At 37.6% G+C, this 25953-nt stretch overlaps 5 protein-coding genes across 5 annotated transcripts; 2 read left to right on the top strand and 3 right to left on the bottom strand.

Moving 5' to 3' along the window:
• Positions 1–776: 776 nt before the first annotated feature.
• Positions 777–7341, top strand: LOC135636562 (guanine nucleotide-binding protein-like NSN1). Its single transcript, XM_065148332.1, has 10 exons — positions 777–894; positions 1268–1309; positions 1389–1633; positions 2912–3044; positions 3121–3294; positions 3517–3740; positions 4540–4804; positions 5440–5619; positions 5695–5909; positions 6625–7341. The coding sequence occupies exons 2-10, from the start codon at positions 1291–1293 to the stop codon at positions 6970–6972; spliced, it is 1803 nt and encodes a 600-aa protein (XP_065004404.1). The 5' UTR covers positions 777–894; positions 1268–1290; the 3' UTR covers positions 6973–7341.
• A 754-nt stretch (positions 7342–8095) lies between these two features.
• On the bottom strand, positions 8096–10943 carry LOC135636564 (uncharacterized protein At4g13200, chloroplastic-like). The gene is made up of 3 exons (XM_065148335.1): positions 10666–10943; positions 9469–9623; positions 8096–8458 (listed from the first exon to the last, which is right to left on the bottom strand). The coding sequence occupies exons 1-3, from the start codon at positions 10856–10858 to the stop codon at positions 8285–8287; spliced, it is 522 nt and encodes a 173-aa protein (XP_065004407.1). The 5' UTR covers positions 10859–10943; the 3' UTR covers positions 8096–8284.
• Positions 10944–12093: 1150 nt separating this feature from the next.
• Positions 12094–16016, bottom strand: LOC135636563 (eukaryotic translation initiation factor-like). Its single transcript, XM_065148334.1, has 5 exons — positions 15784–16016; positions 14399–14567; positions 14094–14219; positions 12576–12641; positions 12094–12410 (listed from the first exon to the last, which is right to left on the bottom strand). Exons 1-5 carry the CDS (start codon positions 15948–15950, stop codon positions 12360–12362), a joined length of 579 nt encoding a protein of 192 aa, XP_065004406.1. The 5' UTR covers positions 15951–16016; the 3' UTR covers positions 12094–12359.
• A 3115-nt stretch (positions 16017–19131) lies between these two features.
• LOC135637268 (mitochondrial import receptor subunit TOM9-2-like) lies at positions 19132–19807 on the bottom strand. The gene has a single exon (XM_065149883.1). The coding sequence runs from the start codon at positions 19681–19683 to the stop codon at positions 19351–19353; it is 333 nt and encodes a 110-aa protein (XP_065005955.1). The 5' UTR covers positions 19684–19807; the 3' UTR covers positions 19132–19350.
• A 1149-nt stretch (positions 19808–20956) lies between these two features.
• On the top strand, positions 20957–21762 carry LOC135635747 (photosystem I reaction center subunit IV B, chloroplastic-like). Its single transcript, XM_065147045.1, has 3 exons — positions 20957–21296; positions 21377–21442; positions 21520–21762. Exons 1-3 carry the CDS (start codon positions 21054–21056, stop codon positions 21619–21621), a joined length of 411 nt encoding a protein of 136 aa, XP_065003117.1. The 5' UTR covers positions 20957–21053; the 3' UTR covers positions 21622–21762.
• Positions 21763–25953: the final 4191 nt, after the last annotated feature.

The following is a 25953-nucleotide window of genomic DNA, read 5'->3' on the forward strand; positions in this document are numbered from 1 at the left end:
TGAGTATCTATGAAGAAAAATACAGAATAAAGAACAATAGTGCCCATCAATAGCAGTTTACCGGAACAGAACTACTAATTTAAGTAGCAGAATAGCAGAATCAAAGAAGTGAAGAGCGATGCATGCACTGCTTTGGTACCAAATCGAGGTATGAATGATAAGAAAGTGAAGTCTGGTGCTCTACAAATTCAAATAGCATAGAGAGAGTTAAAAGACGAGCAAAAGAGAAGAATCTAATCCTGATAGGAAAATGGGTTTATCAAACTATAAAGAGATTGAAAAATGATGGAGAAAGAAGACTTTTTGGTAGGAAAATTGGCTAAAAGCAATCACTATGGAGAAAAAGGGTAATCAAGACCACATGCTCTTAAAGAAAACATTAATCTAAATATTATTATTATTATTTATTTTTATTATTATTTTTATTATTATTATTATTATTATTATTATTATTATTATTTGCTGCTACAACCCGATTGTATTACATCTAAATATAATAAATTTGTTCATAAAAAATGTGGCGGTTGAAAATAAAATTCATATTGTATTAATATGTTTGTAATTAAGTTCGATTCAAATGTCTTCGATTACATATCGAGCCCAACTTGATCATTTACTAGGGTTCAAAATCAATAAGAAATTGGGGATGTCAATTGGATCGAATTAGGACTCGACCGTCAATTCGAGCTCGAACCAAAATAACGGGTTCCGACGCGACAATTATGGTTCGGAGGTGCCGTACCGTAAGTCGTGCCGAGAAGCGCTGCGCCTCTATTAAACCCTAACCCTGGCAACGCCTCGGTTCTCTTTCCGTCGGACGCCTTGTGAGGTGGAGGGAGCCTGGGGTTCGGTCGCTTCTCCTTCTAGTTTCCTCTTCGCCGCACACGAATCAAGGTGCGTTTCGTTCCTTTTCCTTGGCGATCGACCCTTTCCCTGTCTATTTTACTTTTGTTTCCCGTATGATGTAGATCTTGCTAGTTCATCTTTGATGGGAACTATACATTAAATCCCGTATCTTTGGTTCATCCGTGACCAGTAGGTGAGCGATGATTCCTGAATTTTCTAGCGCACCACTTCGTTGTGAGATATAAGTCATAATTCGATGTGCTCCTTTTTCTGCATTTACTTCATGCATCTGCCCGTTTGTCCTTAATATATATGTGTGGTTAATTTGGCATTGCGTAGTGGAAATTATTTATATGACAAAATTAGTTGAGCGACCAGCAAAAGTAAGCAATTGATTGATTTAGTTTCCTCTATCTTACAGGCTAAGTTTTTCGAGCAGCAAACATGGTGAAGAAGAGTAAAAGTAAGTGCAGTTCTTGACACCTATCAACTATGATGCATTATGTTGGATTTTCTCCATTGATATTGGTTTCTTTTTGTAGAGAGCAAGAGTAAGAGGGTATCTCTTAAGAAGAAGTACAAGATAATAAGGAAGGTGAAGGAACACCACAGGAAGAAGGCGAAGGAAGCAAAAAAACTCGGATTAAACAAGAAAAAGAAGGTGGAGAAGGATCCTGGGATTCCAAATGACTGGCCTTTCAAGGAACAAGAGCTAAAGTCACTCGAGGCTCGTAGGGCACGTGCACTGGAGGAGTTGGAGCAGAAAAAGGCTGCTAGAAAAGAAAGGGTAATCTTGTCTTAACTCTTAGATTCTTGCTGTGGTATTAAGAATGGGTTGTTTTAGTGCGTGTATTGCATTTCTTTCAACACTTCTGTTCTTGGGACTGTAGGCTAGAATCTTTATAATTCTGAATTTTATAGGCTGATAATATATATTCAAACGAATTGATTAGTTTGACACTGTTTTGGCTGAGTGTGCAAGTATTTTCCTCAGGGGTTTAATTCGGAGGCCATGCAATATAAAAACCATTAACAAAAAGGTAACTAGACAGGCCATCTTGAACAAGCAATATGCCACTGTGAAGGTATTTGGTTATTCTGTATGAAACTATGTGTCACCTTATTCACAAATAAGAAAGACTCAAAACTGCCAAAGGAAATAAGAAACACATTGAGGCTCAAATGATCTCAAAGGTTCTGACTTGCACGAGTGAAAAACACATACTATTCTATTTAGGCGCTTTCAATATTTTAACATGTGAACATGGTGAAATTGTGACATAGGTATTACATATATCACATATTTATTTGTATCCGAGCACATGGGAACGTGTGTGCACACGGATGCTCATAATAAATATGATTCATATGAGCCTTTTGGTGCTTACTCATTATCCATTGCTTGACTAGCATTTTGGTATAAGTGGTGGAAACAGTAGATGTATTCAATTAAAGATAAATATTAATAAATTTTTTTAAAAAGCTACCTTGGCTCACAAAAAATAAACAAGTGACTGAAGAGGTCCATTCATAGAATATTCAGAAACAAAATGTATATTGCTGAAATGCCAAGTACTTTGTTATTTAATTGGGACTCTTATGGGTAAGATTCTTTATTTAGCAATGGTCATCCACGTAAATTGGTATGTGAAAACTTCATGTACAGGTGGACCTGCAAACAGTACAGGAAACTTGTTATTTTTTCTTGAACATAGAGGCATCGAGATGAGTATTTTCTTACTAAGAAGCAATTATTTTATGGAACATAGAATAATTTCTTCTGTGACCTAGGAAGTGAAACATGCTACATTTCAATATTTGAGCATGCCTGCATATGTTTGATATATGTGTTGTACCTTAACATCTTATAAATATGGTATCTGCTTGTTATAGTAACTATCTTGACATCTTATGAATTGGAACTGACCACCCTTTCTACATTTTTTGGCTGGTAAATAGTTGATTTACTTACATACAACTCATATTGAATTGCATTTATTCCAACGTTTATGCCTCTTTGGATTCTCATTTACTAGCTGAATGTATTGAGTTGTGTGCCTGACAGGCTAAGAAGAGGAAAATGGGTTTAGCTGAAGATTCTGATATGGCAGATCTGACTTCACTAGCTTCTGCAAAAGAGCATGATTTTGCAAATAGGATTACCACAGATGAATTTTCAGCTGTTGCTAAGAGCCATGGTAAACTGCCTACTTTTTAACTATACATATGTGGCGACCATTCAGATGGAAATGTCTGATTGCCAAATTTCTCCAGATCATTCTGAAAGAGCTTTCTACAAGGAATTGAAGAAAGTTGTAGAAGCATCGGATATAATATTGGAGGTTCTTGATGCACGTGATCCCCTTGGTACTCGTTCTGTTGACTTGGAAAATATGGTGTTAAAGTCAGATCCAAATAAGCGTATTGTCTTGCTTTTGAACAAGATAGGTATTTTCTGTTTGCTTTCTCGTTTTATGTTCTTATTTTAATGTTCTTTGTTGAGGTGAAACTGATCTGAGGTTAATACTTGCTTCTTGTGATGTAAGCAGAAGAGAATTCTTCCAACTTATCGTTGATCATAATAAAACTATGAAAACTCATCAATTTTCGTTCCCTTTAGTTTCAATTTATCTTTTTTCTTGTTTTTCTTCCTCTTGTTGCATGCCATAGACCTTGTTCCTCGAGAGGCAGTGGAGAAATGGCTCACATATCTTAGAGAAGAGTTACCTGCTGTAGCTTTTAAATGTAGCACACAAGAACAAAGATCAAATTTGGGGTGGAAATCATCAAAATTATCAAAGGTTGCAAAGCCAAGCAATGTTTTGCAAACAAGTGATTGCCTTGGAGCTGATACTCTCTTAAAGCTATTGAAGAATTATTCCAGAAGCCATGAGGTTAGAGAATTAGATTTTTGTATTTCTTAAGTTTCTTCATTACTTGCTCAAGAATCATGGTGTAACAACTTTATTTTGAACCAAACAAATGAAATTGGCTGCATTTCTTGCAGCTTTAAGAAGAAAATGAATCTGTTGACTGAGTTTTTCTATATTTTGGATTTTGCTATGCCGGTTAACCATGTAATACCGAGCTTTCCTAGGAGAATCCTATTTACATGTTTAAATTAGAACTTTTTTGTTGATTTAATCAGCAAGGCACTAAGTGGCAATGTAGTTAATTCCATTCGTGACATGCATCTGTCCATGACAACTTGTACCAAACTTCATTTGTGATTGATGCCATACTTGTTTGTTATGTTAGAGTTATCAACAACTGATGATTTGTAGGCCCATGATCACATCTTAGAAAGTGTCTTAAAACTCGTAAATAAATGATGATATATCCAACCCTCTTATCTCTTGTACAAGGATCTCTGGCAGTTGCTATGAGAGTCCTGTTTTATGTTGTTTTCTTTGGAGTTGGTTGATTGAGGCCTGACCTTTAAACTGGATAGCATTTGCATATTTTATTTCATTTCCAATTTTATTCAATATATTCATCAAGTTATGCAAAATAAAGTATGGTCAGGTTGAACTTTTTTATAGAGATCAATTTAGTTTCTTTTGAAGTGCATCGCGGATGCATCATTATTGAGAAACATTATCATATTCATTCGGGTTCTTTAGGTAGAACAAAAATTGTTACTTGTTTATAATTCGAAGTTTCTAACTACATCTATATTTTATTTTTGGGCAGCTTAAGTTATCAATTACTGTGGGTATTGTGGGGCTTCCTAATGTTGGTAAGAGCAGTTTGATAAATAGCTTGAAGAGATCACATGCTGTTAATGTTGGTGCCACTCCGGGGCTAACCAGGTCAATGCAAGAAATTCAGTTAGATAAAAATGTGAAGCTGCTAGATTGCCCTGGTGTTGTAATGCTCAAGTCTGGTGAGGATGATGCATCTATAGTCCTTCGCAACTGTAAAAGGATTGAAAAATTAGATGACCCAGTCAGTCCAGGTAATTATGCCAAAGGTTTATATTTTAGATTGCAGTTGATTGATGCAATTCTCACCAGAAGATCTGTTGGTTTTTGCATGACTAGTTTTTTATGGAGACTGGAAAAAAGATAAAATGTATCTTATTTTGGAGCATGTATATAACATATACATTGAACTTTTCTGTAAAAGTTACAACGGAACAAAACTTTTACCTTTTATAATATACTTGGACCTTTTGTTTATGATCATCTAACCATTATCTTGTTCTATTTGAGAACTTTTGCCTGAAATTGTCGGGAAACAAAGGAAAATTAGGATGGTACATTGACATTTATTTTTTGTTTGACGAAGCATGTACCATGATTTTAACTATCGGTCCAAGCAAGGACTGGTATCGGACCATATGGTCTGGTGCTGGTTGGTGTATAGTTTTTTAATATTTTCAGCTGATCCTGGGTGGTACAAGTTGGTATACTGCCCAATATACCCATACTGTACCAGTCTGGTGGATTATTGAAATCTGTATTTATCAGAGATTTAAAACGTTGTCATATACTTTAATCTATTACTGCAGCTTCCTTTTTTTCATGAGTTATTAGTTTCTTGTTCTTATCGTAATTAACTTTAAGCTCCCTTGGCTGTGAAATTTTGTAGTAAATGAGATTTTCAAGCTTTGCCCAGCCGAAAAATTGATGTCTCTGTACAAGTTGCCAAGCTTTAATTCAGTTGATGACTTCCTTCAGAAGGTAGCAACTATTAGGGGTAAACTGAAAAAGGGTGGAATAGTGGACATTGAAGCTGCTGCAAGGATTGTGCTGCATGACTGGAATGAGGGTATTCTTTTCATGTTTTCTGTTAGTTGAACATTAGTTGTAATTCCTATGGGATTAATGTTCTGTACGCTTTTAGGTAAAATACCATACTACACGTTGCCTCCTACCAGAGACCATGAGGACAATTTAGATTCAACAGTTGTTCCACAATTTGGGAAAGAATTTGATGTTGATGAAGTTTACAAGACTGAATCTTCACTTATTGGTTCTTTAAAATCAGTTGAAGATTTTCATCATATTGAAGTTCCTCCTCATTCCCCAGTTAACTTTGATGCACAGATGTTAGAGGAGGTAAATTAATTATCTAATATTGTTTACTATAGATTACATCCTAATATTTCTTTCCTTTTGTTGTCTCTTTCCAGTGCTGTTGCTTTCATGTTAGTTTGACTTGATAATTTTAGCTACATTATATGCTGCACTACACTAAATTATATGGCAAGGATACTTTTGTATCGTGAGCATTTGTTAGGAATTATGCTTTACAAGCGAGAGAGCGAAGTTGAAGGAAAGAGGTAGTTATTAATTCTCCAAGTCTACCGAAACCTAATGTAGAATTCCAGAATATTAGTTCAAGTTAGATGGTCGGTTCTGCTCTTTTAGGCGATGGATCTCTTTATTAGCATGCTTTGGATAGAACAGGCTACTTCCAATATGTTGGTTTGTCTTTATATCATATTTTTATTAGCAAACAAAAAATATAGACCGCCTTCTCTCTTTGGCATAAGATCTATGATTACAAATAACAATAAGGCATAAGACCTACTTTTGCTATTTTGTCCATCTCTTCTTAGTACAACTTAAAGTTGATGACTTGTATCAATTTTTTCCAACTTATCTTTCTAAAGGTGACAAAGTTGGGTCTTTTACACTTTTTTCCAACTTTTTAATTACATTATTAATGTTCCTGGGGCTTCTGTCACTTTGCTTTAAAGTTTCATTTTATTGCTTAATTATGGCGACAAGGTTATTTGGAAGTATCTTTTTACCTAGAGATTCATTTCAGGATGGCAAAAAACAGAATGCAGTCACCACAGATGAGGATCAACCCATGGCTTTCGATGGGAAAGACACTGTAGAAATGAAAACCAACTCCGGCAGCAGTCAAAATGACAAGTTATATGCCGCCGAAGGCATACTTGACCCACGCAAACGGAGAGCAGAGAAAAAGAGGAGAAAGACCCACAAATTGAACAAAACAAATGAAATGGATGCTGATTATGATTTCACAGTGGATTATCACATGAAAGATCTGCCTCCGGATATGATGACAGCAGGCGAGGATGAAAGCAATGGGGAGGATGGCAAGATCAACAAAGAGGTTCCCATGAGTGGAGTTGAGTTTGATGCATGAACCTCCCACTAGTGGAGTTGAGTTCGATACATGAAGGTGTATGGTTGCTGACCGGCCTCTACCGCTGCGAGTGCTTCACTCTCTCGCCAAGTTTTTGTGAGGTTGAAATCGTGCTGACACAACCTCTTAGTTTATACTCCCTCCCGCTACCATCTGATCTGATCTGTTATCCATGAATACTTCAATTGGTGTTTATTTGTCAGCCATGACTCCACCTGTGGGATTTTGTCAGTAGTTACTTGAAGCGAGCCTCATTATTCGGTATGCATATGATATCTGTATCAGATTTTTCTTTATAAAACATGTTTACATTATTTCTTGAGATAATGTAGACAAAGGATAAAAAGGTAAATTTAATATTTTGGTGGAGGTGTTGTTAGCGTCGATGTTGATATAGCGGTTGCCTTTTGCCTCTTCTTATGCTCACCCCTCCTATTATCGTCTGAACATGGTAACTTCTCTTCTCATGGCCAAAGCCCCTATGGTTGTTTTCATCTTGTCCATCTCTTCCTCTCGCGTTCCCTGAGAGCTCTAGCTAGCGACAACAACAGGAGAGGGGATGTGTTGGGTGACAACAGGGGATAGGAGGCGGAGGGCAACGACTACATTAGCATTGACGCCAACGACGTTGTCATCTGCCACTGCCACCATTGACAACGTTCACCATAATCAAAATGTTAAATTTACTTTCTTATCGTTTGTTTTTATATTTTCGTTAATAAAACTAAGGATAAATGAATTTATTTATAATACCCTTCATTTTGTACTGAAAAATTAGTAATCAACACGCCTGTAAAATCTTGAGTTCAAATCTTGAGCATCATTTAAACATTAGGCCAAACAAATCATCAAGCTTCAATCAAACTGTGGTATACGAATGCCAATTCGTTATTAAAATCGTTGATCTATATGACGGACACAGTTTCTTTTGACAGCGTCTTTGGAAAGGGAATTTTTGTGTGGATTTGCAAGCAAACCCTTCAAATTCTTCTACTATGCAAATCCTCCAGCAGGTAAACATGTCGACGTTTCTCAAAGATCTTCCTTTGCAAAATCAAATAGATCCTCGCCTTGTAAGAGGAACACTGGTTTCTGCTCTAACCCACAGACATCACAGGAGGCCTGACAGCAACTTTCTCGTAATTAAGATTAATTTGCTGAAGACTGTATGCCCTTACATAAATCTGCAGAGATGCTTCCATAACCATACTACTGAGAAGTATACTTCCAAGCTACTTGGCACTTGTGCAAAGAACCCGTCTTACAATGCTCGTTTATTATTTATCGCTGGAAAGAGCAATCAAAGATCAAGTTAATCCTTCAACATCTCCTGTAGAGGATCTTCTGTTTTAGGATCAGGATTTGGTGAAGCAGTAGTCGAGTTATCCAAAGGTGCACTCGAAGGCTTTGAGAGGACACCTGTTTCCGTCATGACCTCCAGTGCAGCTCTCTCCTTGGCTTTCTTGGCTCTCACAATTACTTCTTCCTGCATCAATCATTCTTATCAAATATCACGTTCATGATACAGATTAAGTGTCGCAGCAAATTTGGGCGGGAGCTTGAAATTCTGAGTATATTTTGCTAAGAAATAAACGACAGCATTATCAGGAATTCAAAGTTTTGTAATGATCAACAGAGCACTAAGAACAAGCACACATGTTTGAGTAAATATGGTAATCAGGGAAGGACAGCCTCCAAGGATGACCATTTTTTCTCTTCCATTAGAACCACACAACACTCGGACACTTAAATAGCTGCCCGAGGGGAGGAGAAAAGGATTCAAAAAGACGATTTTGCCAAAATTTCTTTTGCAGCTGTGAATTATCAGAAAATGTTCTCTGCCAGAAATCTTGATTTTTTGTTGTGTTAATTAGCATATGTTTGTAATACTATTGCTCCTAGACCATGGTTTGTTTCAGTAGAACAATCCATACTGGCAAGACATCATAGTAACTCGGTGCTCTGTGAAGCATGTGAAGTTTTCAAACTCAATCATTAGAAATATCACACAAGTTGCTCACTCAAACAAGGAATCATCTGTGGCCCAAAATACCCTATAGAAGCACAAGCTTTTGTATTCCACTTGGGATGATGAACTTGATGAGATTATACCAGACGGGAAATTGCAGAAAATCCATCATACAACTGTGGTACAGTACATGTAGACCATTTCGGCAATACTAAAAAATCTAAATGGAGAAGTAAGCATATAAGACCTTTTAAAACTCCAAAAAGGTTCATGTTCCTCGCATGATTTTGTGAAGCTGAACTTGGGATGACCCCGTAATCCAAATGATGTTGATCATTATTTCTTGGATATGGTGACAACTTTTTTAAACACAAAAATATATATCTTGGTATCTGTATTTTGAAATTTCCTAACAATTTCATCGTTCACAAAATCATATCAAGACAAGCATTCATGGAGGCATAATAGAGTCAAAGCAGCAGCAAAATTCTATCAAAAAGCCTAAAAGTAAAAATTCATGAACTGACCTGAAAATCTTGGACTTGTTTTTGTTGCTCAGCTTGCCATTGACCGACCACACTAAGGATTTCTCCCACGGTAGATTCTATTCTTTCATTTAATGCTTCTGCAAAAGCTTTGCCCAAGAAAAATGCATCCAGGACAATTCTGCTATCATTTTTATCTATGAGACAGAAAAAGCTTGTTATCAGATGAAACATTGTGATAGAGCCGTACCATTTGCTAACGCTGAGATAATACACATGAGAATTACAACTTTATAATATTTTTGACTTCCAATGCATAATTACCGCCAATAGGAAGGCAATAACAAATCCAGCTATGCAGATCTTCTACGGTTAGCAAGCAAATGCTTTGCTTTCTTTTTCATATTTATGAAACCTATTGTTATAATAAAAGTCCTGTCCTATGTACTTTTGCCTCATACAAGCTTTAGTTATCATAATTGTGATTCCTTCTGATGTTATCTCTTGAAAGTAGGTTGCACAACAAAATCAGACAATCCAAATGTTAGAGATCTCAAAATTTCTTTACAAACTACCAACATCACTTTTTCCTCTTTGCAAATTCAACAACTAGGAAGATGCTTCATAACTCTGACCTGTCAACTAAGAAATGAAACCATTCAGTTTGTGCTAGATTTACACTTGTGGAAATTAATTGTCAAATAAATAGTATTTCGAACAAACAATCTTACACACTGAGGGCTGATCCAAATGGAGAGTTTGAATCGTACATATCACTTAGCATCATTTGATCTTGATGTTTGTCACTGCCACAATCCAAAAGTTTTAGCTTTCTCCCTCAAGGGTAAAAGATTCTCCCCTGTCCTTTTCAAGTAACATTGAGAAATTGCTCTGCTACCATGTTGGAAAAATAACTCATAGTTACTTGAAGAATTATGGGAAGATGATTTCACATAGTTACTTATTAGAAGTTTAATTTCTATTCTATCAAGTTGATGTCACAAAATTAAGTTATAGCCATTAAAGATACCATCCGTGACCATTGACGTCCACAAGTGAGATGTTCAGCATGAGAAGATTCTGGGATTTGATACACCGCATCAGTACAGTGTATTGCTGCTAAGACATCCATTCAGTTCTTCTCCAAAATCCCAATCCCTCAAAAAAGCCCATATCGAAATAAAATTTCTAACCAAACCTGACCTAGGACGAACCAAGTGGGAGGTTCCGATGGTTCACCTGATCCAGGATAAGGTGTCCTGTTGTTGTTGCTGCTGCTGCTGCACCGTACTCCTCTCCTTGGATGAGATATGTAGAGGGTTTCGCGATTCCACACCCGAAGGCTCTCCCTGGGAGGTCTTGGAGACGGCGAGGAGAGGCGGATGGACGGGCGGGTGCAGCTGGAGGTGAGAGAAGCCGAAGCGGCTGCCATCTCTCTCCCTCTCTCTCTCTCTCTCTCTCTCTCTCCACCGCCCGCGAGAACCCAAGAGGGGATGCGTCTCCGGAAAAGAGTAATAATGTTTATGTGCCCATACGTTCCTACCAGTGTCGGTTTCCTGAGGTTTTACTGGAAGAGCCTTATGGGACCCACGTCTAGCTGCACTCGGGTACAGACGGTGTTTAAAATGCGGAAAAGGCATTTCCGTGCTAAAAGCGGTTGCGGCCCACGCCAAGCCCATTTCATTTGGCCCATATTTAAAAAGGTTTTTGGTAAAGGCCTAATTACATATAACCTCCAAAGTTACTTTTAATTTACATATTTGTTCCTCTAAATTTACCCTACAAAGCTCAAATTCAACCGTGTGTGTATATATATACACTGTATTTAGTCACCACCATTTGACTAATAGAATAATAATATTATAAGTCAAGTTCACTTAACACAACCCTCAAGAATGTTAGGAAAGTGCATTTCATTCAATATTCAAGAACTTATTTTTTTGGATAAATTAATGATATTTATGATTAACTATAGTTACTTGATTTTATTGGGTTGTTAACAAATATTGGCACATACGAAATATCTAAATATTTCGATATATATAATCTAAATAAGTCATTTACTGTTGGGTTTTAGCAAATGATGCTCCTCATAGTTAATTTTTAATTAGAAATATTTTTTCATTAATTTGATAAAAAAATGAGATGGAAATCAAACTTCAATCCGTCATACTGATTCATCAATAATGTGATTTTGAAGATTATAGATTTTAGTTAAAGGAAATCCCAGTTTTGGTTCAAGGAAATCCTCCTTTATTCAGTTAATCAATTCGAACCAAATCAAATCAATTTTAAATTTAACAACATCAATATGATTGGGTTAACTATCATAAGCACTTAATCATTTCAAACTTGTTAATCTAAGTGGTCACAGTAATTAGACAGTGGTTCTACATGAAGACCATAATTCGGAGTGAGCAAAACAAGCCACAAAACTTGCTTCTATTTACACATCATAACATGCCACGTAATTAACTAACATCAATGCTAACATGTGTTTGTAAGCACTAACTCAGATTAAGAAGGCCTCGTACCTTTGTTCAAAATGCTGCTGAACTCCCTGCATTCCACCACTGGGCATCTAACTCACCTTGAATCTCTTAATTAAGATTTCAAGCATCTGCACAGTTTGGAAGGTGAAGCTCATGGATGCAGGGGACAAAAACAAACAGAAACGCACATTGGACTTTGAGATTGAACCATGGCAATAGAACAGGGGACATTAAACTGTCCAGTCTTTATGGATAAGATATATAGCACACTATAAATACTTCCTGATAGCAATTTATTTAACATCTCAGACAATGTGGTCTTTTCTTGGCACCGAGAAAGATCTTTAGATTGACAAAGTTGCTCAGGAACTAGCATAAGGTTGGTGTTGGCACAGACTACACGCTGCTGACGATCAACGAGTCAAATGGAATGGTCAGATACTATATCGAGTATCGACCACCTCTGCTTGATTTTTCTCTTCTGGAATCATCCTGCAATAAACAAGAACATAATGCATGAAGAGACAGGATATGAAGTATGAACAGCATCAATTGAGAAAAAGAACAATAAATCAATTTTGATGTTGCATAGCCATCTAATGTGATTATGTATAACAATATTATGATGCATGGTTTTGAGTTCCATGGATGACATACATGGAAGCTGTATACAATTTTATCATTGAAGTCCATGATTTCCTTCCATTTCCTCCCAATGCTCATCTGCACAATAAATTTGAAGAGTAATTTTATAAGCAAAAATGCAGCTCCATAACAAAACCAAAGCCGAAAAGGCTTGCCTACTAAGGGAAAGAAAAAGGAGAAATGATTGCTGTTTTTCCCTCTCCCAACAACATTCAAGAACAGTTTTTGAATCATATTCTTCATCTTTCCTTTTTCCTAAACTAAAATTCAAAAGTCTTTCAGCTTCCTAACCAGATCATAAAATCCAAGCCAACAAAACCTAAGTTAATTAGCACAAGCATCTGTATTTCCTGAGTCAATCGTGAGGCACACCAGTCATCAAACTGGTTCCCTAGTTAGGAATACAAAACATCCCCAAGTTTCTGTTTAATTTCCTTGCATTGTACCAAATAGCCTTAGTCACCTGGCAGCTGCCTAAAATGAGCGCTCGATATATACACAATGAATGGCATCTAGGTAACTCAAGTAGTGCCTACCAGTTTGCAAAACATTGATGGTCCTTTACTTTATTAGTGAGACGGGTATTATTTGGTTTATAAACAGAACTAATACTGATAACTTTCTATTTAAAAGCACCAAGCATGTTGGAGTGCACAAGACCCATAAAGTTAATGCCCTACCTAGTAAGCATGCATTTAAGGAAACTAGCAAGCATGGAATAGGCTAATACTGTTCTTAAAGGTGATGAAGCCCAGATAACTAAACTTATCAAAAGTAGTTCTAGGGACCCACATGATATCACACATATATTATGAATACTTGTAAAACTTCTATAGAAACCACATGAACCACAGAATGAGGGAAACAAATTGGGCCAGTGACCTGGTCCAGCCAAAAGGTCATGTTTAATGTTCTTTTTGGCTTAGATATGGTCTCGAATAAGATAAAAGTCATCTGACATTTTGATCTGTCTAGAATGCCTATTGATCATGGGAACATCTTTCTTTTTTTTCTTTTTGTCTCTTCTAATCAAAATATTCAACATATTTCTTTAAAAACGAAAGAAAAAGGGAAGTTTGTGTCTAGACTCCAACTACGAAACACATGAAACAGGAAATATAAATTGCTTTTTTTCCCTTTTCCTACAATTGAAAAAAAAATTGTTTACTTGTCACATAAAATACTATCCAGTGAAAATCCTTTTGTCAATCATTTTGATAAAGAGAACCTGAACTGAAACCAAAACCGACCAATCAAAAGGTACAACAATAACATAAAAGTTGCAGTATACATGCAACCTCCTGTTTGTTACATGTGTTATCATATGAGGTTATCCATCACAAAAAACATCTGAAGTATTTGGACCCAAAGCCCTCTATAGCCTGACTTAAAATGCAACACCATGCTTCCTTCAAGAAACAAAAATCTAGATCACATATATACTCTTTCATGTCTTGCATAAATTGTAAATCCATGATATGATTTTTCTTAATTGAATCCATTTAAAGCCGATCAAGCAAGCAGAAGAACCTGAACAGCTTCATTGCTAGCCGCCTTAGTCCACAACGCAAGCTTGTCCTGCCTTGGGCGCACACTAACAACAACACCACAGATTTCCTCAGCGTCATCAAATTGTTCTCCAATCAAAGCCATCAACTGCAAAATGAAGTAATTTTTGTGTCAAAAAATTGGTTCATATAGATATAAGCATAATTTAAAACTGTAGACTGCAAAAACTACACAACTAATACAGGATTTAATATGAATAGTTCATTATACACATAAACTACATAAAGAAAGCAAAATGTGGTAAATAGAAATATAACAGGCCTCACCGTTTCTAGCCACATGGTGTCAAGAGTCGACTTCCTGTTACATGTAACAGACCACTTGCCTCCATTTGCACATTCAGGATCTTCCCACTTGGGTTCTATTCCAGCTTTGAAGCAGTGGAAGTCAGCATTTGCAGGCAATTTACTGGGACGAAATATCTGATCATGCAAGCTACAAAACCAAGAGACAAACATATGTTATCCAAAACACTGAAACACCTAAAACATAGAATCTTGAAAGAGGGTGAGCAAATAACTAAACTAGAGAAGACCTTTGCCAAATATAAGACAATAAAAGAACAAGAAAATGCTGGCATCAGTGAACCGATCACTTTTTCAAAGCATCATGAGTCAAGTTATAGAAGGATATGATTATTAAGATATGTCTTTCCACCCTTAAGAAGCTTTATAGACCAGTCATTTACTCGCTAAACAGTATTTTTTGGGCAGTTTTTCAAATACCAGTAAAAGGTCAAAAACCACAAAAAGAATCCTCAAAGAAACACAATTATAGCTTCACCTTGAGGACACTAAAGGAAGAAACCAAGACAGACCAAGATAAATGATACTGAACTGGAACCACAATAATGGACACTTTACTGTACTTCTTATCAAGAACTAATTAAGTGCATGCTCCTTTCGAATAGCAAAAACTAGCTATTTACTATTTATCATGACAAATGATATCCTGGCATATCAGTCATGCATATCAATGTACATCATATCATTGCATTCTATAGACTTAGTAGAAAAAAAAAACCTCCTTTGGGACCACAATGATAAGCAATTGACCTTCAGTAAATGCAAAATATGAAGTTAAACTCCAAAGGGTGGAGAAATTGAAGTATTTGGAATCACTTAGCAACTGAAATATAAATCTCAAAAAAAGTAAAGACAGAATTGGCTAAAGCTTAAAAGTAGCAACACCTCTATCCTTGTTGCCTAATGTAACAATCAACACTTCTTTAAGCAAATTCAATGAACCATACAACACGGAAACTCACAGATCTTGGCATTAATTGAATTTCATACAACCATCCGATTATTCACCCTATCTCACATGAAAACTAGAATCATTCGCATAAACCAGATCATGCACCAATCAACAGAATCATACACCTTAACCAATCGAGTAAGAAGATTCTGGGTATGAAAACGGCGTTGCTTCTCCAGATCCAATTAATCAAGATAAATATATTTAGATCAGCATTCAAAAGCGGAAGAACCAAAACCTAAACCCCAATTAGCACATAAACCAACGCCAGACTTCCTCTCCTCCGTGCGAATTGATTATAAGGAAAGGAAGAAACGTTATCGGACCTGCAGATCCACAAAAACCAAAACAAATCGAGAATAAATAGATCGTAGCGGGCGAATCGGTGCCGTACCACCAGAACTCCTCGACGGTGTCGAAGGTGTAGGCCTTGCGGAGGGAGGTGCCCCAGGCGGCGCCCTGCTTCGGCTTCGTCTGGTTGTCGAACCAGAACGTCCACTTCCTCTCCAGCCGGTGAGGCGCCCCTCCCTCGTCACCACCGCTAGCTGCCGTTTCCGCCATGGTTTCCCCTCCGACGATTCTCCCCCCTCGCGTTCACCTGGAAACAGCGGCCGAGAGGGGGCGCATCGGTCGTCTGCGAGCCGTATAAAAACAGATCTCAAGTAAAATAACGGTGTTACAATATCAATATAACGATTTCGAATAAAAACACATATCATATCAAAAAACGGAGTTCATAACATTTATAACAGTTTCAAGTGCATCTTTTGGGTCAAAATATTCAATTATCATGAAAAAATAAATGCTAAATCATAAATTAATTATATGAAATTTCTCTATCTAAGATACAAAAATAAAGCCACAATTAAACATGATTAATCATAAATTTTGGGTTGATGGAGTATATAAATGTTAATATAAAGATTTGTAAGAACAAATATACTATTTTAAAGTATAGAGAATTTAGTTATTCTATCGATATGGATATTTTATTTTTAAATTAAAAAATATTACATCAAATGACATATATAAGATTTATTACTTGTGCAATAATTATATTACCGACCTTTAATTATCTTAACGAAGACTTCAAATATTTTATTTTAGTCCACATTATCCGTATAAAAGTAGAGCAAGTGTTCCGTGTTCATGTCAACATTGTCTTTATTATTTGATGTCATCGTTATGTATCATGTCACAGATTTCTTACGATCGAATTGCAGAAGGAAATAAAATCCTGACTGAAGATGTATTGGTACCGAGTTCGCGATTCTTTTGTCTCGTAAGTTTCATAAATGAAATAAATTATCTCAAGACAGATCTATTATAGTTCAGTGTAGCATCTTTGTCGATTCCCCATTCCAAAAATTCCTGCTCTCTTAGAGATGATGGATTCTGCTGCTGATTGCTGGAGTTGTGTATTCTTCTAGGAATAAAATGATCCTGTACCATTGAATTCTTGCCATTCTGTATTCTTATACAATATTGGAAACTTCAAAGATGTTTGTGGTACTACAAGCGTACGAAAGAAAACCTGTGAGAGTATCCCTTGGCATAAGATGGTTCTGCTGGAAATAGACTTTTGCTCAATTGCATATCCATGTTGTGTGGTTCTTATTTGGACTCTTACTATATCTCACAATATATGATCCTGAGAACCCTCATTGCTCAGCTATTTGAGTTTCCCTGAGAACCACCAATGAAATGTTTTCTAGTAGCAAATAGCCTAGAGTTTTACCCAACCATCCATTTATACAGACATCAAATAGGCACTTCCAACCCAGTATCAGTTCCAGACATGGTGAACATTGAAGGACATTTAGAAATAAAACAGGCTCATACTAATACATCATTGATGGGATCAAATCACTTGGATGTGAATAAATGAATGCATCTATACATATGAAAGTGTCAGAGATCATATGATATAATGGTGCAGGTCATCAAGAAACCATCCCTGGCTGCGATTAAGCATCAGAGTTTGTTCCATAGTTGGTTTGAGAACCTTCAAGTTTATTTAGTTGGCCTTTTCAGCCAATCTTTTTTATGCTTGTTTGATTGTTTGATTGTGTTTTAGACGACATAGCTGAGATCAAAATATCATCTTCATGAGTTAGGGCATATGAATAGCTGACGATAAAGAAATAAATTGGTCTTAGCAAGTAAGTTACTTGACCACGTTATTTGTCCCATGTAGAAAAATACACAAAACATAGCAGAGAAGGGTGGAGCCACAAGCTCTCTCTCAACCAAAATTTCCAAGCCATCTATCCTCTTTCTTAAAAGTTGCTAAGATGTTTAAGGTCATATGGTGTTTCTATAAGAGAAATTATAGCTGGCAATATTTAGATACAGACAGCTCTTCACTCTTCCTCTCCTCTAAAAACCTTTCTATTTTTCTGTTATAGACGTTTTTATGCTATTTTTCCTTGGCATCATGTGGTCTCTTAGTTTTCTTTAATACATCTGTGAATCCAGCATCTACTGTTATTATATATAGCTTTATACAAGCATTAGAAGCTAAATTTGATTTGAACTTACTTTTAACCCAAATTTGTGCCTGACATATCTAGAGATTGGCTTGCCAAATTGAGCAACAGTATGGCAATCTTGATCATATTGTCCAAGGCCATTCTGGACTCATTTCCTCACTAGACAGCTGGACTTGGTTAATCTTAGCAGAAATCAGCTGATTATGGGTGATTCCAGTCAATCTGTCAACTTCAAAAAGAGGAAAACGGCAGGTAGGAAAGAGTATGAAGACAGGTAGGAAGAGAAGGGAAGATTAACCACTTGACGGAACTCATTAAGAGAAGTGAGATACCACAGGATTCAGGAATGACCTCAAAGTCATTTCTTTTGTCCAGTTTTCATCTTTTATATTATTTTTTAGATTAGATATCTTATGGAATATGAAGGCAAAAGAATCTTTTAGCATATATAAGTTTGATTACTTTTCTTTAATTATTTTTAGGAATTTTGTTCTAGATGGTTGTACTTTATGATTTAAATTCATGAATGTTCCTGATCTCATTGATCTAATCTGGCTGAGACCAGTAGCCTCAATCATATCACAGATTTGATCTCTCAATCTAGCTTTTGTGAAACTTAATTTGGACAATGAAAGGATCCTTTTGGTACATTCAAGAACATGAAATGTAACAAAACCAAACAACATGTTAGCATCAACTTGAAGAACATCCAAGTGCAACTTATCAAGCCAACAAATGTCCAATGACTCTAATCAGATGTGGTTGAACAAACTCGATCAATATTTGATTATGGTCTCTTAGGTGCATCAAGAACTGAAGAATGTAATTACTTTGTAGAGAAAATGCATATGTAGCAAGTCTTTAGTGGTAAGACAGAGATACTCCACATGCATTTCAAAAAGTGGTATATGATGGTTCTTCATGAGCATGGTACACATACTTATGGTTCCAAAATTCTCATCAGACTTAATAATTTTGTACATATTCTCAAAGGAAATATCTTGCTATATTCACAGATCCCAGTAGTTTGAAGATACAATTTGCTGCTAAAGCAAACACCTGCTTATAAAGTTTCAGTGGCAATGGCATGCTAAGTCCTAATGCACACAAAGGTTAGCCAATAAACTAATAGGATTAAATTGCCTCAAGATGTAATTTTTTGAAGAAGAAAGATTTTTCTTTCTAAGCAAAAACCAGTCTACTGTTTGATAGCTAAGTAATCATCACATGAATGAAAAGGTGACAGTTCGTCAAGTAAATGACCACCAATAGCTAAGATCACAATTTAATACGCAAATATCCCAAAAATGAGAAACAATTCGATCACTAGAAAGTGTCTAGAGTTAGAAAAGTGGCGTTCCAGACCAAAACCCTAGCAAAACCCTATAAGCTCGATAAAAATAAGATCCAAGACGCAAAAACCATTTCTTTCCCAAACCCTAGATCGGAAGAAAGACCTGCTGACCTCACTACTTGGACGGGACGGCGCCGACCACCGAGGATGGCGGGGGCCCGCCGAGGAGGCTGGCCTGCTGCATCTCGAGCTCGTTCATCTGCTGCTCACGGTCCATTTCAATGATCAGGGGGACAACGAGGACGAGGAAGGTGGTGCCGGCGATCCAGGCGGCGCGGCCGGTGCTCCAGATGAGCTTCTTCGCGACGGTGGCCGCGTCGGAGGCGGCGCGCCGGCCGCGGTAGACGACGGGGGAGTTGGAGATGGAACTCGAGACCCTCGCCAGGACGCCATCACCGGAGCGGCCGGCCCCCGGGAGCGAACCGCGTCGACCCTGAGAAGAAGACATCGTCAGGAGAAGGAATTGGCGGCGCCCGGCAACCAAACGTTCCACCAAGAGCGGCGCAAGCGGTCGTAGAAATCCCTTCTCCGTGCGGTTCGAACTAGGGCATATTGTATTCACAGGCCCAAAATGGTGGCCCAGGTCGAGTCTCCAAACCTGACTCCAACTTTGCTTAATACTAATTAGCTTTAGAATAAATAATATGATTATTAGGGGATATTGTCAATCTATGATAATATTATATTTACTCAAGTAAATTATATATATATATATATATATATATATATATATATATATATATATATATATATATATATATATATATATATATATATATATATATATATATATATATATATATATATATATATATATATATATGAAAATTTCTAAAGATTCTCTTACAATTTTTATCAACATAATTATTTTAAAGTATATTTTATTTGTATAATCAACTGATGAAGATTAATTATAAGATCTATATGTAAATTCTCAAGTTTTGGAAAGACTTAAGAATTTACATAAATCCTAAATCCTAAACCCTAAATCCTTGTATTATAACTGAAAATGATACTTTTAAAGGAAAGAACAGACACTTATAGTGATGCCTTTCAACTTAATAGACAATCACAGTAGTCTTCCTTTCATGAATTATATGTTGCTCTATCAATCAAAACTCAGCAAACAGTAAAAGGAAAAAAAAAGAAAGAAGAAAAAGAACTCTGAAGCTAATTCTTAATAGTATGGTGGATTTTTGTGATGATGACATTTTAAGTTTTCAGATATAACATGACCCACAGTGTTTTCTCTTCAGATTGCTGAGATTTTGTGATATTGTCAATGGATATCACCTGGAGGTGACTTAATAGTTGCTTGAAGGAAGCTCAAGCCTTTTTGTTTTTGTTTTTGTTTTTTCTTTTTTCTGAAAAATAAATTAAAGCAAACTACATTAAAATTACATTTATCTCCTGCCATAAAGTGTATATTAAGGAAGGAATAAATTCAAATATTATGCTATTCTCTTTCATCATTGAGCTCTGTATAATGGAACAATCTCTACAAGAGTATTCAATCTCATTGGAACACATGAAGGATATTATACAGGGTTGGATTGTGTACTGACTGAACCCCAAGCTATGGGTAGATGATGTTATCCACATGGATCAGATAGGGTGGCACATGTCACAACCCCACTGGAGGGAAGCAAATCCTCAGCAACTCTTGGTGCAGAAAATTTTGCTTGGATTTGAGGCCATCAGCTTCTTCTTGTCACTTGCCCATCTAATCCATCCTAACACACCTCACAAACACATATAGTTCATTCAAAGTTTGAAAGGGAGGGGGAGCAGAAGAGTAGTAGTAATTTGAAGAGAACCATGGCAGCCTCTAGCTTGGCCTCGGCTGCTTCAAGCTTCGTGCTCACCTCCAACATCTCCACCACCACCACCACATCCTCACGTATCAGCTTGCTCACCTTCTCCAAGCCAAGCAGGAAGCTGGTGGTCCGAGCTGGAGAGGCGTCGGCGCCGCCACCTGCTCCACCGGCAACAGGAGGGGGTCCTGCAAAAGCCACCAAGCCCCCTCCGCCGCCACCGATCGGTCCCAAGAGAGGTGCAAAGGTACTGATCCATATGTAGTGGTAGATCAACGCATTGCAATGCTCCTGTCATTGATCATGCGCTCCCCACTTGACTTCCAGGTGAAGATCCTCCGTAGAGAATCCTACTGGTACAATGGCGTCGGATCAGTGGTGACTGTGGACCAGGTACAACGCCTGTTCTTCATAAAACTCAGCTTAGCTTGCTTCCTTTCAGCTCCTAACACTCTGGATTTGTCATCCAGGATCCCAAGACTCGCTACCCTGTTGTGGTTCGATTCAACAAAGTCAACTATGCCGGCGTCTCCACCAACAACTACGGTTTGGATGAGATCCAGGAAGTGTGAGCAGTGAGTGCTGCTTGTTTGTGGCAATGAGTTTGATGTTCCAGCCTCAAAATTGCATGATTACATGCTTATGCAAACTCTTGTACTTAATTCTTCTTCAGTTTGATGCAGCTCAGCTAGAAATGGACTACTTTTCTGATAGGATTAGTATATTTGTATGTGAAGATCTTATTAGGCTATACATCCCAAATAAAAGGTTTCAGGTGATGTGAGTCTATAAAAAATATCACACTTACCAGATAACATTAAAGATGACAATTTTCACTTAAGAGGGAGAAAGAGATTACTACTTGAATCATACATATATTTCTCAGCCTCCACAGTATGTGAGGTTGATACTTTGATATCAGGCAGCAATTGTACAACTCTTTATCACCACATAAATTGATCATAGCCACAGAGATTCTCTCCCATGAACATCGACGTTCACTATCTACAAGAAATATCCAAGCTAAGATATCTCAGAAGGTAGCATAAGTTGCAAGCCAAACACTGTTCTCAATCATAGTAGTATGTACACATGCAGGAAGCCTTTACAGGCTCAATCAGGGTATTCTTAAATGCTAAATAGTATAACCAATAATAAGGGTGGGAGTTCGACGGTCAACAGTGTTCGGATAGCAGCTAAGGCTAATAATTCTAATTTATGAAGTTAATGAGTCAATCATTATGTAAACCGGAAGTCAATGAAACAGAAACAAAGGTACTATGAACATCCTATCTGATAACTTTACGTAAAGAAAGCTGGGAAGGCGCGTGTTAAGAAAAATTATAATTGATATCTATATCAATATGTTGCGACTGTGATCCATATTGATAATGAGATCTATAAAAATTATAATTGATATCTATAAAAATTATAATTGATAATGATGACTAATTAATTTTATATTCTCACTCAGCCTAAATTTTATATTCCTGGCCATCGGAACACAAAAAGAAAAAAATAAAATGCATTAACTAGCTTTGATTTGGGCAAGGATTATGGAATTACAAGAAACAATATCCAGAGCTACATAGCATATATTACTGAGATGAAGCATAAGAAACAATTGGCTGAAACTTTCAGTAAACTAGCAGAATTCATACGAAGGAAGCTGTTCCGGCATAGTGTTGTCAGATACACAAGATGTTGCTACAGCTGAAGTGAACCGAAGTGTGGAGAATGAAGCGAGCATCGTTTCGTAACTTTAGAAGAGTGCTCTTCAACGTGATGCTATTTCTTAACCTGCGTGCTTTGCAATAGTTTTTGTTATCCACGGAGTTTCGAACTTTATTTTCTCTCCGTGCCTTTCGACTCAAATAGGAGATAAAAGAAAAAAAAAAAAAAAGCTCACGGACTTTATCGCTTGGTTTACAAATGATATCCAATTGGGTAGATACTTATTTATCATTCATAGTACAAACCTTCGTGATGGAGATAAAGTTCTCTCGCCTTTCTTATCGTTGATAAAAAAATTACCCGCATTTGTATTTGACATTTCAAATGGTCAATCAATACATTATGACCGAAGTAATGATCTTGGACAAACCTGATGAGTCACGCAAGAGGTCGAAGTATGAGTGACCATAAATCAACCCTGGCCCCAAAGTCACCATAGAGAAAAGAAACGAATGACCCTAGTTACCTTGCCCAAGGTCAATGATGGAAATATTTGCAACCCATCATATCGATGTCGGTAGCACCCGCACTCCTCACTTATGGTCCTCATCGTAGCCCACACCGCTTCTAGTAGCGCCTTCACTAGTGTCAGCCCATAACTCATGTTACCTTTTGGTGGGCCCGTGCTACTCGCTCACCATCGTCTACCACAACACTCATTGTGATCCTTGTCCAAAGTGGGTACCTCAAGTAGAAATAGATCCCTCTACTTGAGATGGGCCCTTCAATGATGGGAGCTTTCGTAACTTGAGGCAAAAACAAACTGATATGAGTACCTTAGGCAGAAATATGCTCCCTCCACCGAGGTGGGTCCCATAGTGATGAGAAGGATAGGTCAATGGTGGGAGTCTTTGCAGTCCACTGCATCATCGCTAATAGTTCTCACAACCCCTCGCTTGTTGTCCTCACTATAACTCATACTATCGCCAACAGCACCCTCACTAACATCACCTGTGACTCTTATCACTTGCTTATGGGCCCGCATCGCTCACTCACCTATCATTGTGATCCTCATATGAGGTGGGCACCTTGGGTAGAAACAAACCTCGTTTTTCCAAGGTGGGTCCCTTAATGATAGGAGGAGCAGGTCGATGATGAGAGCCTTTACAATCCATTAACAAAATAAGCCTCCATTGCTCAATGTGGGTCCATTAGGGATGGGAGAGGCAGGTCGGTGATAAGAGTCTATGTAGCCCATCGTATTGCCCACATCTCTTGCATGAAGTCCTCATTGCAGCCCATGCCATCACCAACAATGCCCTCACTAATGTTATTTTCGACTCTTGTTGCTTGCTCATGGGCCCATGCTGCTCGCTCGTTACTGTTTGCCATAGTGCTCATTGTGACTTTCACCCAAGATAGATAGGTTGGGTATCCAACCCTCCCTTTTCACCACCACTGAGCCATGGAGGTTGAAAATCCTAACCTACCCCTCATTGTCGAGGTGAGGAGGTTGGAAAATCAACCCCCTCTTTGATGCCTGACGTTGCGACTCCTGTTGTTGTCGTACTTTATTAGCTCTTTGATTGTCTCTACCATTGGCGACCATGACCTTGATGACGAAATTGGACAAAGCTCCTAGAGGGGGTCATTGGATCCCATAGATGGCCATGATGTGATGACCAAGAGTGCTACTGCCTCTTTCACAAGGTTGGATGTTCAAGGAGGTGACCAAGATGGTGATGACTAAGAGCCAAGGAGATTAGGGTACAAGATAAATGATTATAGATTATCTCACTTTTATTGCTCACATGGATAAAAGATCAAGTAAAGATTGTTAAAAACGATTAGCGATTGTTTCCCCGTAGAATATTTTAAGAATATTCTATCCATTTATGATTGGGTATAAAAATACATCTTCAATAGAATGAAAAAAGAGAATCACTAACCACTCGAGTCCATACTTATCTATTTTGGATTATTAACTTGGATGTCAAAACAATTATGTCAGGAAACCTCTCACGATCTTGGTTTTCATGTAGATGACACCTTAGGAATGTTACGTTTTTACTTCGTAAGCATCTCGAATAACCCTTAGGATCGTATCGGGTCGACTATGATATGAACGATATCTTCTCGTAACAATATATATAAATAATTAATTTTTTTTAGTTTTTAACCAAATTAAAAAAAAGTTAATATAAAAATATTTATGTATAAAAATATATATTAAGAAATTAGAAAGAGAATAGTGTTGTAAGTGTTGAAAGAGTCAGTGACATATATTATGTTTAACTAACAATTCAAAAGTATTATATTTTTGGATTGAGTTGATATGTATGCCTTGAATAAAAAAAGTTGGTGAGAAATATCAATGTAAAATGAATGACAACATCTATTGAGTTTGTCAATCATAATAGTTTGACCAAGATTTATCATTTATTTCAACACTAAATCAGATCAATAACTTTTTTTTTTCTAGCTTGATTGATTCGTTTGCAAACCATTTTATGTGTCATCTCCTTCCTCCCAAACTTCAGCTCTCTCTCACCAACATGATTTACGAGATTGGTGGTAAATGAGATCATGTGAACCTCATGTGCGGGTCCCACATGTTGGGTCGGTGACATGGCCATGCGAAATCGGGTGGAATTTGTTCGGTGTATCTTTCGTGGGTCTTGGATGTGCGGGGGATAAGAGGCACAGGGCACTTGTCCCTTCTTTGCAGAGACGGGTCCCGCGATCCACAACTTTACCCGGACCGAGGCACCAAACACGAAAAAGCTATCATATTCATATGACGGGGCGGCGTGGATCCCGCGGCATCGACCGGTAGCAAGCGCCCTTTCCTCGGGCGGCGGCTGGCGCAGGACAGGCGAGCCGAACACCCGCGAGCTCTCGCTCGGCAGCAGGAGTCTCGTGACCCGACACGGTGGTTGGTGGCGGAAGAGAAAGGGCGGAATGGAACGACGAGGGCAATTGTAAGTTCTACCCGTGGTGTGTCTTCTACCGCGTCTCAATCATTTGCGCATCCACATGGTGGGTGGGTGAGCTAAACGCCACCACATTGAGACCTCGGTACCACCCTGCACCAAAAACAGAAGGAAGAATAAATTGGGGAGGACATCCAGCTCACACTTCACTTGGGCTTCTTTTACCTCATACATAGCAAGATAATTAATGCCTCGACGCGTATATCGTACGGAATTATGTAGGAAACATACACTTCC

This window comes from Musa acuminata, chromosome BXJ3-4 (genome assembly GCF_036884655.1).
Source record: "Musa acuminata AAA Group cultivar baxijiao chromosome BXJ3-4, Cavendish_Baxijiao_AAA, whole genome shotgun sequence".
Taxonomy (NCBI): Eukaryota; Viridiplantae; Streptophyta; class Magnoliopsida; order Zingiberales; family Musaceae; genus Musa; species Musa acuminata.

Bases quoted from the DNA above. Each gene is read 5' to 3' on its own strand.
- LOC135636564 (XM_065148335.1), bottom strand. From the start codon at position 10,858: ATGGCAGCCGCTTCGGCTTCTCTCACCTCCAGCTGCACCCGCCCGTCC. The intron at 9,624-10,665 runs GTGAACCATCGG...TCTGTCTCATAG, and splicing joins GACACCTTATCCTGGATCAG to ATAAAAATGATAGCAGAATT. The intron at 8,459-9,468 runs GTCAGTTCATGA...TGATTGATGCAG, and splicing joins AACAAGTCCAAGATTTTCAG to GAAGAAGTAATTGTGAGAGC.
- LOC135635747 (XM_065147045.1), top strand. From the start codon at position 21,054: ATGGCAGCCTCTAGCTTGGCCTCGGCTGCTTCAAGCTTCGTGCTCACC. The intron at 21,297-21,376 runs GTACTGATCCAT...CTTGACTTCCAG, and splicing joins GTCCCAAGAGAGGTGCAAAG to GTGAAGATCCTCCGTAGAGA. The intron at 21,443-21,519 runs GTACAACGCCTG...TTTGTCATCCAG, and splicing joins CAGTGGTGACTGTGGACCAG to GATCCCAAGACTCGCTACCC.
- LOC135636563 (XM_065148334.1), bottom strand. From the start codon at position 15,950: ATGGCGGAAACGGCAGCTAGCGGTGGTGACGAGGGAGGGGCGCCTCAC. The intron at 14,220-14,398 runs GTGAGGCCTGTT...TTCATTTTGCAG, and splicing joins ACACCATGTGGCTAGAAACG to TTGATGGCTTTGATTGGAGA. The intron at 12,642-14,093 runs GTTCTTCTGCTT...TTTATTGTGCAG, and splicing joins CTAGCAATGAAGCTGTTCAG to ATGAGCATTGGGAGGAAATG.
- LOC135636562 (XM_065148332.1), top strand. The intron at 3,295-3,516 runs GTATTTTCTGTT...TGCATGCCATAG, and splicing joins CTTGCTTTTGAACAAGATAG to ACCTTGTTCCTCGAGAGGCA. The intron at 5,620-5,694 runs GTATTCTTTTCA...GTACGCTTTTAG, and splicing joins GCTGCATGACTGGAATGAGG to GTAAAATACCATACTACACG.
- LOC135637268 (XM_065149883.1), bottom strand. From the start codon at position 19,683: ATGTCTTCTTCTCAGGGTCGACGCGGTTCGCTCCCGGGGGCCGGCCGC.